The sequence below is a fragment of the Copidosoma floridanum genome, unplaced genomic scaffold, assembly GCF_036245765.1.
Source record: "Copidosoma floridanum isolate Cflo_tuat_1 unplaced genomic scaffold, Cflo_Japanese_pri ptg000032l, whole genome shotgun sequence".
NCBI lineage: Eukaryota > Metazoa > Arthropoda > Insecta > Hymenoptera > Encyrtidae > Copidosoma > Copidosoma floridanum.
This window is the reverse complement of record NW_028321909.1, coordinates 3,638,224-3,655,488: the sequence shown is the minus strand read 5'-3', so window position 1 is coordinate 3,655,488 and position 17,265 is coordinate 3,638,224. Positions and strand designations below refer to the sequence as shown.

Below are 17,265 nucleotides of genomic sequence, written 5' to 3'. Positions count from 1 at the left end.
CAAAAGAAAAGTATATTTCTTTTACAAAATATGTTGAAGGAACTGATATTAATCTACGATTCATAGATACCTTTAAATTTATGCCGTCATCTCTCGACAAACTGTCATCATATTTAGATGAAATGAAAATTATCGAAAGTATATTCTCAAATGATAACTACAATATGAATCAAATAAATTTATTAAAAAGGAAAGGCATATTCCCGTATGATTATATATCCTCGTTTAAAAAACTAGAGGAAAAAAAGATACCAACAAAACAAGATTTTTATAGTAGCTTATACGAAGCTCATATTACTGATGAAGAGTATGAGTATGCTAAAAGTATCTGGAATACTTTTAACATTCAAACACTTGGGCAGTATTCAGATTTATACTTGAAGACTGATGTGCTACTACTTGCCGAAGTTTTCGAAAATTTTCGAAACAATTGTCTCGAAGCATATGAATTAGATCTGGCTCATTATTATACAACACCTGGTTTAACTTGGGATGCCATGTTGAAGTATACAAAGGTTAAAAATATTTTTTAAATTATAATTCATTATGAAATAATAATATTAATGATGATAATTGATTTAAGGTCAAACTTGAATTATTAACTGATATTGACATGCTTATGTTTATTGAGCGTGGCATACGAGGTGGCATCAGTCAATGTTGTAATCGCTATGCTAAAGCAAATAATGCATACATGGAAGAAGGCAAACGCGATGATATGGATGAAAAATATCTAATGTATTATGATGTCAATAATTTGTATGGTTGGGCCATGACACAACCATTGCCTTACGCTGGTTTTAAATGGATTGAAAATATTAACCCAACAGGTATTTTGAATGTAGAAGATGATGCTGAAATCGGGTATATACTCGAAGTAGATCTTACTTACCCCGAAACTCTCCATAACGCACACAAGGATTTGCCATTCTGTGCTGAGCACATGACACCTCCAGGATCCAAACAAAAAAAATTATTGACTACTCTGTACGACAAAAAACGGTATGTAATACACTATCGGGCACTCAAGCAAGCTGTGAGTCATGGTCTCCGTATAACAAAAATCTATAGAGCCATACAGTTTCATCAAAGTTCCTGGTTAAAAACATACATTGACTTAAACAGTCAAAAACGTCAAAATGCAAAAAATGACTTTGAGAAGATGTTGTACAAATTATTTAATAATGCAGTATATGGAAAAACAATGGAAAATGAGCGCAAGCGAATTGATGTTAAGCTTATCAACAAGTGGGCAGGAAGATTTGGGGCAGAAGCATATATTTCACGTCCCAATTTTCATAGTTGTGACATATTTGACGAGCAGCTTGTTGCTATACAATTAATGCGCACTGATATTTTTATTAAAAAACTAATATACATAGGATTAAGTGTCTTGGACCTGTCCAAAACACTTGTGTATCAATTTCATTATGATTTTATGAGAAATAAAATCGGGGATCAGTGCAAACTGTTGTATACCGACACTGATAGTCTTATATATGAAATAACGAATAAAAATATCTATAATATGATGCGTGAGAATATCAGAGAATTTGACACGTGGGACTATCCTATCAACAATGACTTTAATATGCCTTGTGAAAACAAAAAAATTGTTGGTCTTATGAAAGATGAATGCAATGGTAATATTATGTTGGAATTTGTAGGATTGCGAAGTAAAATGTATAGCGTAAAAATTCAAAATCAAAAACTATTAAAAAAAGCTAAAGGTGTAAAAAGCTCCATTGTAGGAGCTACGATAACCTTTGATGATTACATCAAGTGTCTGACTGAAAATACTAGCATCACTCGAGAGCAGAAAATTATTAGATCGCGTCATCATCAACTATACACTGAAAAAGAAACGAAAATTGCTTTAAGTGCACACGACGACAAACGATTTTTGCAACCTGGTTGTACCGATACTCTACCATGGGGTCATTATAGCATAGTGGGAGATGAATCATCCAATAAGAGGGAAGGATCGATAGAAGGGGTAGCCAATCAGGTAGGAGAAGCTGCAAGGACTGTTCCTGTATTGGATCCCTCAAAAATAGACAGAACACTAGCAGATGAGCCTACAGTGGGGGGATCGGTACCATATAAGGAGTCGTCTCAACCAGGCAAGCTCATTCTACACTCCAGCAGAGGTCCAAGTAAGGTTGAACTCAATCAACAGAAGCTGACATCACCTTTAAGTGAACCACCTCGTAAAAAACCTAAATACAGTCAAGGTAACATTTTTTTTTCATTTTTTTATTTTTTTTTCTTATAGTAGGGGTAAACGCACCATCTACCGTACACCCGTAAATTCACTTTATTTTGTTACCATGATTGTAAGACAATTTGATACTAAATATTGACTCAGTAAATTTTCAACTGTTATTTAGGATCTCAAGAGAGCACTGAAATTTTTTTGAGGTGTAAGAGCTTGTTAAAATGATTTTATAATAAAAATATGAAATAAAAGTCGTGTTCCTATTTCCGTACTGCCGTTCTCATTACCGGACCCCATCTACCGTACGCGTTCCTATTACCGGACCCCATTCACCGTTTGACGACAGATTTGATTATAACCTCACATTTTTGTTTACAACTGCATATCGATCTCAGTGCCTGCTACATAAATCACGATGAAAATGTCAAAAGCAAAGAAAGATGGAAAATTGAAAATTAAGGAAAAAACGCCAAGTCAATTATGCAATTCAAAAATATAGCAGACAGAAAAAGCAAAAAAGAAAAACAATTACAGAGAGAGAAACAAAGATTAGAAAAAAAAAAAAAAAAAATTACGAAAGCAAGAAGAGAAGTTAAAAGCCATTGTAAAGAGAAAAAAAGTCTGTTGAGGAAGATGGACGAGACAGAAGTTATTAATTTACAAAAGCAGATTGGAGAACTTCAAGAGAAACAATTAAAACTAAACCAAAAAAGAAACAAAGATCCATCATGAGTAATTTTTGTAGTGCAAGTTATTCTTGAATATTCATAACATCGTAAGTTGATTACTATTATAGTCTTAAGCTTTTTTACTGATTTTTGTCAGTCTAATTAAAATATTTAAAAGCAATAATATCTCATGATATGAAACAGAAATCTTTTTAATGAATAAATTTTTTTTCAATAAATGCAAATAAGTTATTTCATATAAACAAGCAGTAATTAAACTTAGATTAGTTTCAGCTTAACGACAATTAAATCTATTAATACTAAATAAAACATCACTTGGCAAAAATTATTCAAGAATAACTTGCATTACAAAAATTACTCATGATGGATCTTTGTTTCTTTTTTGGTTTAATTTTAATTGTTTCTCTTGAAGTTCTCCAATCTGCTTTTGTAAATTAATAACTTCTGTCTCGTCCATTAAATCTTCCTCAACAGACTTTTTTTCTCTTTACAATGGCTTTTAACTTCTCTTCTTGCTTTCGTAATTTTTTATTTTTTTTTTCTAATCTTAGTTTCTCTCTCTGTAATTGTTTTTCTTTTTTGATTTTTCTGTCTGCTATCTTTTTAAATTGCATAATTGACTTGGCGTTTTTTCCTTAATTTTCAATTTTCCATCTTTCTTTGCTTTTGACATTTTCATCGTGATTTATGTAGCAGGCACTGAGATCGATATGCAGTTGTAAACAAAAATGTGAGGTTATAATCAAATCTGTCGTCAAACGGTGAATGGGGTCCGGTAATAGGAACGCGTACGGTAGATGGGGTCCGGTAATGAGAACGGCAGTACGGAAATAGGAACACGACTTTTATTTCATATTTTTATTATAAAATCATTTTAACAAGCTCTTACACCTCAAAAAAATTTCAGTGCTCTCTTGAGATCCTAAATAACAGTTGAAAATTTACTGAGTCAATATTTAGTATCAAATTGTCTTACAATCATGGTAACAAAATAAAGTGAATTTACGGGTGTACGGTAGATGGTGCGTTTACCCCTAAATATTTGTGCATATTCACACAGCATATGTTATGTTTGAATAATTTATGCTAACTTTCACGTTTTTTTTGTTTGTTAAAGATGGATCTTGCAACACTCAACAAAATCGCTGACAGTGATTTTCTCCCAACGAAAAAACTTTCCGAATTGATTCCTGACCAAAACTACATGGTGTCAAAACTAAGAAAAGCTTATACTAAATTCGGACCCAAGATAGTTGCAGAACTTGACGATGAATTTCAAATTTTTCTGAAGACTAGTATAAGTGCAGCTTTGTTTAAAAACGAAGAATTCTATAATGAATTATTGGATGCTGTAAATAAATTTAAATTATTTATTGTATACAATGGAAAACACATTATATTTTCTTATGTGTGATGTAAAAAAGTGAAAAATAAATTACAAATTTCTCTAAAATTTAAGTATTTATTTAAAACATTCTTCCTATGTAACATTTTCATTATTACTTGATACATATTACAATCTTATAATTTTTTAACTTAAAGTAATTCAAATATCTTAGTTATTTATTCGTCCAACTATTGTGAGTACGGTCAAAACCCAACCATTTAACAAAAACTCGATTGCCACGCCTTTGAAGGATCTTCTCTATGAGGTATACATCAGGATGTTTTGTTTTCTGCAGTTCTTGCTCGTAGAAACCTCCAGAAATAGGTTGATCTTGATAATCTTTCAGATGATATGTCGTTGGATTTGTTGCTGCTACTCGCATGATTGTAAATATTTCTGTCGACCAATTTGGTGTATAACCTTTTTCGAATGCTTGTTTTGTCTTGCTCACACGTACTTTATCACCAATTTTAAATTTTGGCTTACTACTATTTTCACATTTTTTTTTAAATTTTTTCAAGACTTGAACTTCATTTTCAGCAGTAACGTCTTTCGGTTTCACACCAATTGTTCGATGCTTTCTATTGTTATATAATTTAACTAACGTTTGTATTAAATTCAACCACTTATAATTGCCTTGCAAACTAAATTTTTTCCACATCAAATCTTTTAAAGTACGATTGAATCGCTCGCATATTGAAGCTTTAAGATTGCTGTAAGTTGAGTATAAATTTATTTTGTATTTTTGCATGAGATTTTGGAAGTTTGCATTATAGAATTCTTTGCCGCGATCAGTTTGCATGTTTACTGGTACCCGTCCTTTTTTTAATATCGAATGCATTGCAGCAGTTACTTCTTCACCAGTTTTTTTCTTGATGGGTACAGCCCATGCGTACTTGGAGAAAATATCTATTACAGTGAGCATATACCGATATCCTTTGTTTTCGGAAGCGTAAGCCTGCATCTCTACAAGGTCTGCTTGCCAAGTCTCATCTAAACCACGTATGTTGAATTTTCGGCGAGGATAATTACGCCTTGCTGCCTTATGTAGTTCCTCAACGATTTGCTCCATGTATTAATTGTCTAGGTTTAAGTTTTCTGAATCAGCTTGAATAAATGGGAATTTTTTTTGTAAGTTGAATACAAAAATTCGAAAGCTATCTATTTCTTTTTCAAGCTTTTTAATTACTTTAATCAAGTAAGCATAATTTACTGCATCTTGAGGCTGTTTCGGTGTTCCAACATTGCACAATCTTTTGTTATTTAAGTCATACTGCCCATCTGTTGTAAGTTTATATCCAATACCAGGAGGACCTCGGCTACCGCCTTCGGTTTTACCTAGTTTTCGACCGAATACATCAACACTCATTTTGATACTAAAGCAAAAATTGTGCACATCAATATATATATCCTCCTTCACGAAGCTCTTCGATGATAGATAAAATTTCATTGTCAAGACTTGTATTTCCTGCCGACTTTTCAGCTATTAATAAGCGTAAGCGATCTACTAACTCATTAGGATCATCCCAGTGTGTATAATCTACTTGTTGCATTATTCGAGCAGTTTTATAATGAGGTAGCAGCGATCCACCTTTTTTACGAACCGTGAGATCGAACATTGGAGCAATCATTTTAATAAACTTATTACTATTATGGGTTCGTATAGCTCCGTTTTTTTTAAACCCTTTTCTGTGAACATTTGATATTTTTAATAATATGTAGTATTTTTCAAAATCCTCCTGTGTCAACAGAGATTCATTAGGATGCTTTTTGATGAGTAGCTCCATTAATCCCGGAGTCATTGGATACTTTAAATCATATATTTTGATATGATTATTTTCAAATTCTATTCGCGAATCGCCAAGTTTGTACAACTCATTTTCTTTCCGCACTCCATACTTTAAATCTAATAAATCTTTCTGATTTTCATCAAGTATTTGTAAATAAAAATTATTTAATGAATTCTTACTAATTTGCGCTGAATCTACTGATTGATTCTGAATAGTATTATTTAAATCAGTATCATCATCACTTTCACTAATGGCAGACTCGAATGTTATATCACTGTCACTAAACTTTTCTCTGTCTTTTGGATGCTTTTCTTTATCAACTTTATTATTTTCTTCATCGTTTTTATTATAAAAATAATTATGAGTAACAGAATTATTACTATTATTTTTTCGTTTTTTTGTTTCGGCAACAATTTCCATTAGAGGGTCTGTAATTGGTTTAAAAGTTTCACTAAGCACTTTTTCAGCTTCATTTTTCCCAAACTTCAATAGTCTATACTTTTTTCTAACAGCCTGACGTGCCTTCACTAACTGATGTAGAACATCTTTCTCTTGTTCGTACATAATGATAATGATGCTGACGATGATGATGATGCTTCAATGTCTTGCGACTGACTGTAATGATTGCACTAGGTATGTCCTAAATGTACAGCAAAATTATCAAAACCTTTTCTGTAGCGACCATTATTCATTTGTTTATCTTTATTTATAACAACAAATCCATGTTTATCATCATTCCAGCAATTAGAGCATAAATTTTTAAATTGAATGTATGGCATGTCAGAGTTTACATGATCATTATACACATGCTTCAAATTAACATCATCTTGACGGAATAAAACTAAAAAATTAACGTTATCCCTTACAAGATGCTTTGGGACTTGAGCATATGACTGACAAAGATAGAAGCAGTCAACATTTTTGTGTCTACCCATACAGAAAAAGGCCTTTACATTGTCTTGTTTTTCACAAGCTATATCATCAAAAATCATTATAGAATTTGGTAAAGCATCATTGGGTGAAACTACAGTCTCATGTTCGCTGAAAGGTAAGTATTTCACACCCTCTATGGGCTCCAATAAATCTTTTAAAAACTTGTATTTTGGCTGATGCAGCGATTTAGAATACACATACACATTCTCAAACTTAACACCATTGGGATGCACGATTAAAGCCAATAAGCTATTAGTTTTACTACAATTAGATGGACCGCAAAATACTGCGCGAATACTATCGGGGAGTAGTTCACCATGTCGATTTGAACGCTTTTCTTGTTTTACAATAGCGTCAAAATTCGGAACTTGTAATTTTATGGATTGTTCTTTGAATTCCATGTCTACTCGGTATGAAGGATGAGTGACAACTAATCTTTTAATTGATTAGTATATCGCTTTTATATTTTGAGCTCTTTATTGTAACGAATTCGTCTACTATAAATACATTATTTGTTTTCTCGAACGCTTAGTCATAATTCAACCTCTGAAGACTAATCATCATCATGTACCATCATGATCATGCATCGTAAGAGAGGACGAGGTCTTGTAAATAAAATCATAAATTCTTTACCAGTAGAGCTTCATTTGCCTGGATATCAGTATTGTGGGCCTGGTACTAAGCTTGCTAAGCGTCTTGCTAGAGGAGATCCAGGAGTTAATCCGCTGGACGCAGCGTGTAAAGAGCATGATATAGCATACTCAAAAAATCGACAAGATTTAAAAGCCAGACGCGAAGCAGATAAAATTTTAGCTGATAAGGCTTGGCAAAGAGTTAAAGCTTCAGATTCAAGTATTGGTGAAAAAGCAGCAGCTACCTTTGTGACTGGCGCTATGAAGCTTAAAAGTAAATTTGGTATGGGGCTAAAGAAGGAGAAGAAGAAGAAGAAACATTGTATTAACAAAAGGAAAAGAAAAAAGAGTAGCTTAAAAAAACAAGGTAGTGCTTTAAGTGCAATTATTAAAGCTGCTTCACAAGACATGAATACCAATAGCAAAAAAGCTCAAGATGTTATTAGTAGTGCTTTGAAAGGTGCTCGTACTGCTGTTAAAAAATCTGGTGGTAAAAAGCATGTTAAAATTCCCCGCATCTTACGCCTTCCTACTCAAATTGGTGGAGCTCTACCTCTGATACCCTTGTTTGCTGGTTTGAGTGCAACAGGTGCTATAGCCAATGGAATAGCAGGAATTATTAAAAGCATCAATGCTACTAAGTCAGCCAAAAAGAAGCTAGCTGAGAGTCAGAGACATAATCAAACCATGGAAGCTATTGCCCTCGGGAAAGGTCTTTATCTCAGACCTCATAAAACTGGATTAGGAGTCTATTTAAAGCCTTACGTTGGAAAAGGTTTAAAGAAAAAAAAAAAAAACAAAAAAAAAAAAAATCAAAAAAAGTTGAAAGCAGTAAAATTACCTGATCGAGCTCTGACCAACATAGATTTGATGAAATATTCTAAAATCTTAAAAATCCCACGTTTTCGTGGAGTATTCATGAGAAACAACTTACCTGCTGATGGCCCGCGGTTTTCTGAAACAGCTATAGTAAATCTTGATGATAAGAATGGACCTGGAACTCACTAGGTAGCTTATCGAAAATGTGGTAATAATGTTGTATATTTTGACAGTTTTGGAGATCTTCAGCCACCTATCGACTTAATGTTATATCTAAAAGTTAATAATGGGAAATATAATCATAAGCGTTATCAAAAATTTAACTCTTACAACTGCGGTCATTTGTGCTTAAAGTTTCTTTCAAAACAAATATAACTTTCTTACATCAAGAGAAACCTCTTAGTTGTACTTTGACAATGATGGAAGAAACATTAACATTAAGCCTTTCTGGTACTTCTTCTGTTTTAGAAGCACAATATTTTCCACCTATTGAATTATCGCCAAAACACAGCTACGTTCTTGGCTTAGTAGAACTTTTGTCATTCAACTCAATTCCAAATATTGATGAAAATTGTAATAAATTTTACGTTGACAATCAAGTTATTGTATTACCAATCGGTAGTTATGAGATCGAAGATATTAAGTCATTTTTAATTGAAGTATTACAACCTCGCAACATAACTCTTGATATTACGCCAAACAATAATACGCTTCGAAGTGTTATCAAGTGCAGCCATACCATTGACTTTAGACCTAAAGATTCTATAGGTCGTCTATTAGGTTTCACTCAGCGAGTTCTTAACAATAACACCACTCATATTTCAGACTTACCTGTAGCTATTCTAAAGATAAACGCATTAAGAGTTGAATGTAACATTACGAGAGGAGCTTACATAAATAGCAACAAAGTGCACACGATTCATGAATTTTTTCCAGCAGTACCACCAGGATATAAAATTATTGAAGTTCCTTCACAAATAATTTATTTACCGATTATTGGACGTATTATTGATCATATTCAAGTACGTATAGTAGATCAGGACGGTAATTTAGTTAATTTTCGTGGTGAAGTCATAACTATAAGATTGCATATAAAACCCTCTTCATAATGGGTATCATTTATAATCAAACAAATCATATAGGTAGCTCAATATGCACTCCAGCACTTAGTCAACGACGAGCTCTCAAACCGTTGAGACGTCAGAAAAAACAGTCCATAAAAGCATCGAGACATCTAAGAAGACAGCCAACACGTCGAAAACTAACTCATCAAAACATACAGTTTATAAAAAGTCTCGGTCTAAAAATAAAAAGCCCTGGTGGAAACTAAATTGGATACTTTTTTGTTGTATACAAAATGGACGAGATTCTAAGTATTCAGTCTCCAGTCGCATTTGACGAATCAATTGCGCACTATGAGATTCATGCTCATCAGCCGTATGCATCTTCAACATATGGTAACAGCGATGAAATTCGAATTTCAATTCAACATCAAGATTTGTGTCTTCTACCATCCAGAAGTTCTTTACATGTTTATGGAAGATTGGTCAAAGCAGATGGAAATACAGCAGTAACAAATACTGCTTTGATAAACAACGCAATCTGCCACTTATTTGAAGAAATAAGATATGAGATAAATGCCATAGAGGTCGACAAGTGCAAAAATGTTGGATTAACAACCCTTATGAAAAATTGGTTATCACTTCGTCCTGATCAAAAATTTATGATAAATGCTGGTTGGCTTGGTGTTGGAGAAGAAGCTGATGATCTTACAAATGATAACGGCTACTTTGATATCATGCTTCCACTGAATATGATTTTGGGTTTTGCTGAAGACTATCGTAAAATAGTTGTTAATGTAAAACATGAGCTTATACTTACAAGAGCAAGAAACGATATAAATGCCATGTTGCAAACTCCAGTTAATGCTAATGCTGCTGATCCCACAGCCGTAGAAACTTGGGAAGACTTTAAAATAGTAATATTGAAGCTCGAGTGGCTTATGCCATATGTGGTAATGTCAGATTCTCATAAAATTCGTTTATTAAATTATCTGCAAAAAGACAAGTTTATACCTATGAGTTTTCGAACTTGGGAATTATATGAGTATCCCCTGTTACCTAGCACATCCAAACATATATGGACAGTTAAAACATCAAATCAGTTGGAAAAGCCACGTTACGTTATTTTAGCCTTTCAAACTAACCGTAAAAATCAGAAAAATGTAAGCGCCAGTATGTTTGATCACTGCAACATAAGAAATGTGAAACTCTACTTAAATTCACAATATTATCCTTATGGTGATCTGAATCTTGATATAACGCGTAACCAGTATGCATTGCTATATCATATGTATGCTAATTTTCAAAATTTATACTATGGCAAAGATTGTACACCTTCACTGGGCAAACAGCACTTTCTCAATCGAATACCTTTAATCGTCCTCGATTGTTCAAAACAAAACGAGTCATTGAAAAATGCTCCAGTAGATGTGAGGCTAGAATTTGAGTCGCATACAAATTTTCCTGCCAATACGTCAGCTTATTGCTTAATTTTGCACGACCGTATAGTTCAATACAGTCCAATGAGTGGGGATGTCAAGAAACTTGTGTAGATATAAAGTTGATTCAAGGCTTTGCTAGCATCAGTTTATTTTCAACCACAATGAATAAAGGTCGGAGCAACAGCTGGAGTAAAGAAGAAGCAGAAAACAAACGACGACAAGAAGAGTGGGAAAAATTTGTGAGAAGAAACGAGAAGAAAGACATAAGAGTTGATGAAACAAAATCTGCGGAAAAATCGAAAGATAAAGACTGTAAAATTGTCTGAAAATTAATATGTTTAATAAGCTTTAGTTTAATCAATATGTCACATAAACCGTGTACGAGTAATTTTACAACTAATGTTAAGTATCAAAAAATCCCAACTAAGGATGATGATGATAGAAATAAGAAATCTGGGCTGAAAAACTTCATCGATAAATATTCAACCAACAAAGGATCTTGTCCTAAAAATCAAGGTTACGAAAAAATAAAAAAGCAATAAAATTAAATACTATAATTGCGAAAGATGGAGTATTTTGTGGACGTGCAAGGTTTCAAAAAACCGGGTAATGATTATGTGCTCAAAGAATTGGCTATCCTCCCGCTCAATACTAACGATGCAGAAGCCCAAGTATTTCTTTTTAAAGCACCCTTCAGCTGGCGAAAATTACCTCAAAAGTATAAACATGAAAATTTATACCTTGAACTTTGCTATCATGGACTAACCTGGAACTCGGGAAAAATTGAGTATACAGAGATAGGAAATATTTTACGGGAGAATCTTGAAAATGCTAAAAAGATACATGTCATTGGAGATTTAAAAAAAAAGTGGCTTGAAAGATTTGGCTTTAAGGTCACTGATATGACAGACTATCCACCATTCGAACTCCCAAGATTGGTTACTACTTGCGTACATCACAACGGAGCCTACAAATCCATGTGTGCTCTTCATAATGTGAAGCGAATGAAAAAATTTTACTTTAATATGGAATGGGTTAATGATGATGATGACGATGATAATAATAATATAGAGCTATAAGAATGCATTGTATTTTAAGAACAACATGTTTAACAAAATCGTTTTGTAAATCATGTACATTTTTCATTTAATACAAACTGATTTTAAAAATAAAACAAAAAATGTTTAACAATTATTTCCCTACCACTCCACATCCTACATTATCATGCAACGCGCTCGCTAACACAAAAAAAAAGTTTTGTATCCATATAACTACCATGTGCACAAGCTGCACACGGTTTCGCACATTCAAACAGCGCGCGCAAATCAACGCTGCAGACGACTTACGCACATTGCATCGCGCGCAAACTCAAACTGCGTTGCACGTCACCAGCTGGCGCACGCGCCGCTACAGGCGCTAATGCACATTGCGCATAAACTCAAACAGCGCGCGCAAACTCAAGCAGCACTGCAGCTGGCGCACGCAACCTCAAGCAGCGCACGCACAAGGAATGCGAGAAAGCCACAGCTCCTGCTCGCCCATTGGCTGCAGCAGGGACCACTCCACCCGAAAAGAGGGGCCCCTCGCCGCGGAGAGGGAGTGGGCCGAAATCGCCTGGCGACTCGAGCCCACCTGGGCCGGAATCGCCATAGCTTATCTACTATCAGCTTACGGCTATTAGAATTAGAACATACCAATTAGCACTCGGACGCAAGTATTAGAAACATTAATTGGCACTTGCACGTAAGCCTTGTTACACGTTAGTTTATGTATAATCAGAGTACTAATGTATTATTACTTACTTCAGCTTAATGTGTATATTCTCATATTCATCATATTTAGAATATGTTTTTGTGATTCACTGCATTCGTTATTAGTCCCTGGATTTCTTTATTAATGCCATTAAGCATTGTGGCATATTTCATCACTAAAAAATATGCACGTAAAAGCCTACATAAAATTTTATTCTTGTATTTGGGTGAACATGTCTCTATAATCACATTTTACTTGAAGAAAGAAAATTAATGTTTACATGCTAATTTTATAAGGTATGTATATTTTTTGTTTATAAACTAATAAAAATCCACCTAATTTTTATTTTTTGTCAAAGTGTAGTTTTCCAGGCTCTCACTTTCAATAGGTAAAGTGTTGTAAGTACAATCGTTTTACATTAAAGTATACATTGTAGAATATATAATATAGGATTTTAAGTTAGAAATGATGATTTTGTTCTATTCAAGTTGTTTTTTCTGTAAATTGTATTAAAATACACAGTTTGAAATTTATTTATAAAAGTACATAAAATTCATTTTACATCTTTTATTACTAAAAGTGACAATCTACATAAATAATAGAAAAAAATTTGAATATGGTTACAATACGTATGTTTTGTTAACAATACAATGCTTATTTTTAAAAACTTTCATAATTATACATTTATTTTTTTGTACACGAATAATCGCATGTTAAATTGCACACATTTCTTATTTTGTTTGGAAAACATAGATCAATGTTTTATTTTAATGTGTTATTATCTAATTTTTGTAAGACGACTAATAATTTTAAAAATCATATATCTGAAATGGGTTTCCTTTTTTTGATCGGTTTTTTTTGTATCTGATACGACAACTAAGCTCCTTTTACCTGTCCAATTATTTTTTGAGGTTTTGGTGTTTTCACATTTTTTAAGTTTATTACAAGATTTTTTTTTTTTTCTTAAATATGTAAATGTTTAAACAAATTTTCAATACTTTGATCCTCTTCAGAAGTTTGTAATAATATGTTGTCTGATACTTTTTCAACAATATGTATTTTTTTGTTATCTTTTAGTAAACTCAGCATTGTATCTAAATGCTTTATATTAGTTCTATATTTTTCATTATTTTGTACAGATATTACGTCTATTATTTCATCAGTTCGTATTTTTAGTTGTCTTCTTTTTTCATTTATATCTAATTTTCTTGGAGTTTTTATTGTTTTAACATTATTCATTGGTGTGGGTTCATGGTGACTTGATGATGAGTAGGTATTGAAGAAATTTTGATCTGTTAGAGTACCAGCTTTTTTTTCCCACCAGCGACGGTGGCATAATTTTTCATCAAATAGTGATAAATTAAACAAACGCCGTGCTGCAAAGATATGGCGGCACGGTAAGTCCATACTCTAGTTACTAATGCATTGACACATTTGTGTATTAGTTATTAAAGTCTCATTGTTCATGTTGAATAGACACTTTTTTTCAGCAAAATTAATTTTGACAAAAGAGACGAATAAAAATTTTTTAAGTTAATCTTCAATTTTTTGTGCTGCATAAGGAGTTAGAAATGCCATGTATTTCAATTGGGTTTTACCCAAGTCTGTTTTTTGTACTGAATGTACATTTTCTTTTAATTTTCTTTGAATATCTGTGTAATCAGCTTCATCTAGACGATGTTGATTCCATTCAAAAAAATCAGTTATGAATTGACAGAGTGAATTATACTTATATAAATAACCTTTTAGCTTACTATTGATACTTTCGATACGATTATTTGTAAGATTCCCAAAATTTGATTTAAGGATGTTGAATTTTGTCCACTCTTTTTTAATCGGTGCCCAATTTTTTTCGAAATATTCTTGAACTATTTTTGGAGTCCTCTCTTTAAGTTGTTTATAGTTCCATTCATATTCATTTTCATTTGAACTTTTCACCATTCTATCAATTATTTTTAAAGCTTCTTCTCTCTCTTGTAAAGTAATTTTCATTTTATTTGTACAAATCTCCCGAGAAAAAGTTCTCAAAGTGTGGAACTGACAAATGAACATGTTTACGTTTTTAAATACTTCTTTAATGACTGTCCGTTCTGTCATATCCTTATCAGTCATCACACCGATTGTTTTTTGGCAAGCTTCGAAATGTGATTTATAAAATGATTCTATGAACCATTTAACGACTGGTTTTGTTTCATTACTGAGAATCCCAACACCAACAACTTGTGTGCGACCATTATTATCCTCGATAACAATTAACATCAGAGTGTATTTGTTTTTAAAAATCTTGTATGTTCCATCAATTAGTAGAATTTCGGGAAACCTTGCCATATTTTTTTTCATGTGTTCCGTACAAAAATAGAGACCTTGAAATTTATTTTCTTCATCAATTAAAATTTTTGTAGTTGCTCCTAAAATTTTTCAAATTACTTAATGAGTTTGTAGGACTCGTGTATAAAAAAAAAGCGATATGTAATATCGAAGGCAATAACGTCATTACTGCACTAAATCGGTTGTTTCTCATCCAGTCTTATAAGACTCTGGAAGCGTGGAGGGGGTAAGTACCCTGTCCAGTCTCACTCAAGTGTGAATAGAGGCTCGCTCGGGAAATGAGCAGGGTAGACAGTATATGTATATATAGGTATGTATATATATATATGTATATATAGGTATGTATATATATATATATATATATATATATATATATATATATATATATATAGGTATGTATATATATATGTATATATACATATATATATTTATCGTACTATATATATTCATAACATATATAGACATGTGTAAACAAGCCGAGCAGCAGCCGACGCGGTTTTAACACTACAGATATAGGTTGATCGTTTTGACAATGCGACGATTCAGTCACTAAAGTAAACCTACTTCATTTAAAAAAAGTTAACGTGCATGTGCTGGGGGAGTGTTCGTTGTCCTGGTGATGATGCAGTCATTCAGGCTAACTTGATCCATGCATCTTAGCTGTCCAGCTGACCAGTTCCTTGGTGACTATGCAATTACCCAGGACAACGTACCCCATGCAGCAAACTTGATCTGTTTGCACTATGCAAGAGTAGGTTTGATAATTTCCCTAGCTTTGATGTTACACAGGAAAAAAGAGAATGCATCGTTCAGCTGACTTAACTTGCCGGTGTTGAGGCTCATTTTTTTGTTCTTGGCAATAATGGTTGGTGAATACTGGGAGCTCTTTATAGTAGATTTGACCTGCTGGTGATAAGCGTGATGGTTTTCTCCTAGAGACGACTTTTAACACCACACATACTCAGAATAACATAAAGGACATTAGCATACCCAATCAAAAGGATCCATATGGAAATCCATATGGATTTTCCATATGGAAATCCATATGGCGTTTTGGAACGAAATCCATATGGATTTCCATATGGATTCATCCAAAAAAATTTCCATATGGATTAATCCATATGGATTTTCATATAGACGTGTGCGTTTGTTATCACTGCATTAAGCATAAGCGGAAAATGCATATAGCACTAATAATATTCCGCATTTATTGGAATGAAGATTTCCATATTGATGGATCCATATGGAACAATCCATATGGATTTTTATCTGGAATTTTTATTTTGTCATAATAGCAGTGTAAGAATAGAATACACAGTAAGAGTAATTATACGAATAGATTTTTATATAGATTTATCTATTTGGATTTCCATATGGATTTTTATACAGACAGAACCATTTGCTATACCTGCATTCAGCATAAGTGTAAAATGCATGTGGCACTAATAATATTTAGAAAACATTTAAATAAAGATTTCTATATGGATAGATCAATATGGAACAATCCATATGGATTTTATAACTGAAATTTTTATATTGCCAGAATATCATTGTAACAATAAAATATACGATAAGAGTAATTATCCATATGGATTTTTATATAGACTGATCCATGTGGATTTCCATATGGATTTCTATATGGATAGATCCATTTGGAACAATCCATATGGATTTTGTATCTGGAATTTTTATTTTGTCATTATAGCAGTGTATTAATAGAATATACACTAATAGTAATTACCCGAATAGATTTTTATATAGATTTTTCTTTATGGATTTCCATATGGATTTCCATATGGATGGATCCATATGGAACAATCCATATGAATTTTATATCTGGAATTTTTATTTTGTCAGAATAGCAGTGTAAGAATAGAATATACAATAAGAGTAATTATCGGTATGGAATTTTATATAGACTTAACCATATGGATTTCCATATGGATTAATCCATATGGATTTTCATATAGATGAATCCATTTGTCATATCTGCATTCAGCACAAATTTAAAATGCATGTAGCACTAATGATATTTCGCATTAATTTAAATGAGGATTTTTAAATGGATAACTTGGCGACTGTGGGCGACCCGCGGTGGCCCGAACTCGCCTGAAATCAACAAAATAGCGTTCTTTGGCCTAGCTGAGCGAGTTCGGGCCACCACGGATTGCCCGCTGTCGCCTAATTTCGGATCCTCCAACATACCTTACATTT

At 32.9% G+C, this 17,265-nt stretch overlaps 2 protein-coding genes across 2 annotated transcripts; one reads left to right on the top strand and one right to left on the bottom strand.

Annotated features, from left to right (window-relative positions):
* Positions 1 to 1,438: 1,438 nt before the first annotated feature.
* On the top strand, positions 1,439 to 8,733 carry LOC149373342 (uncharacterized). Its single transcript, XM_089597471.1, has 2 exons — positions 1,439 to 2,234; positions 8,702 to 8,733. Exons 1-2 carry the CDS (start codon positions 1,439 to 1,441, stop codon positions 8,731 to 8,733), a joined length of 828 nt encoding a protein of 275 aa, XP_089453597.1.
* Positions 8,734 to 14,256: 5,523 nt separating this feature from the next.
* LOC149373341 (uncharacterized protein ZSWIM9-like) lies at positions 14,257 to 17,254 on the bottom strand. Its single transcript, XM_089597469.1, has 3 exons — positions 17,161 to 17,254; positions 14,487 to 15,131; positions 14,257 to 14,393 (listed from the first exon to the last, which is right to left on the bottom strand). Exons 1-3 carry the CDS (start codon positions 17,252 to 17,254, stop codon positions 14,257 to 14,259), a joined length of 876 nt encoding a protein of 291 aa, XP_089453595.1.
* Between the last annotated feature and the right edge of the window lie 11 nt (positions 17,255 to 17,265).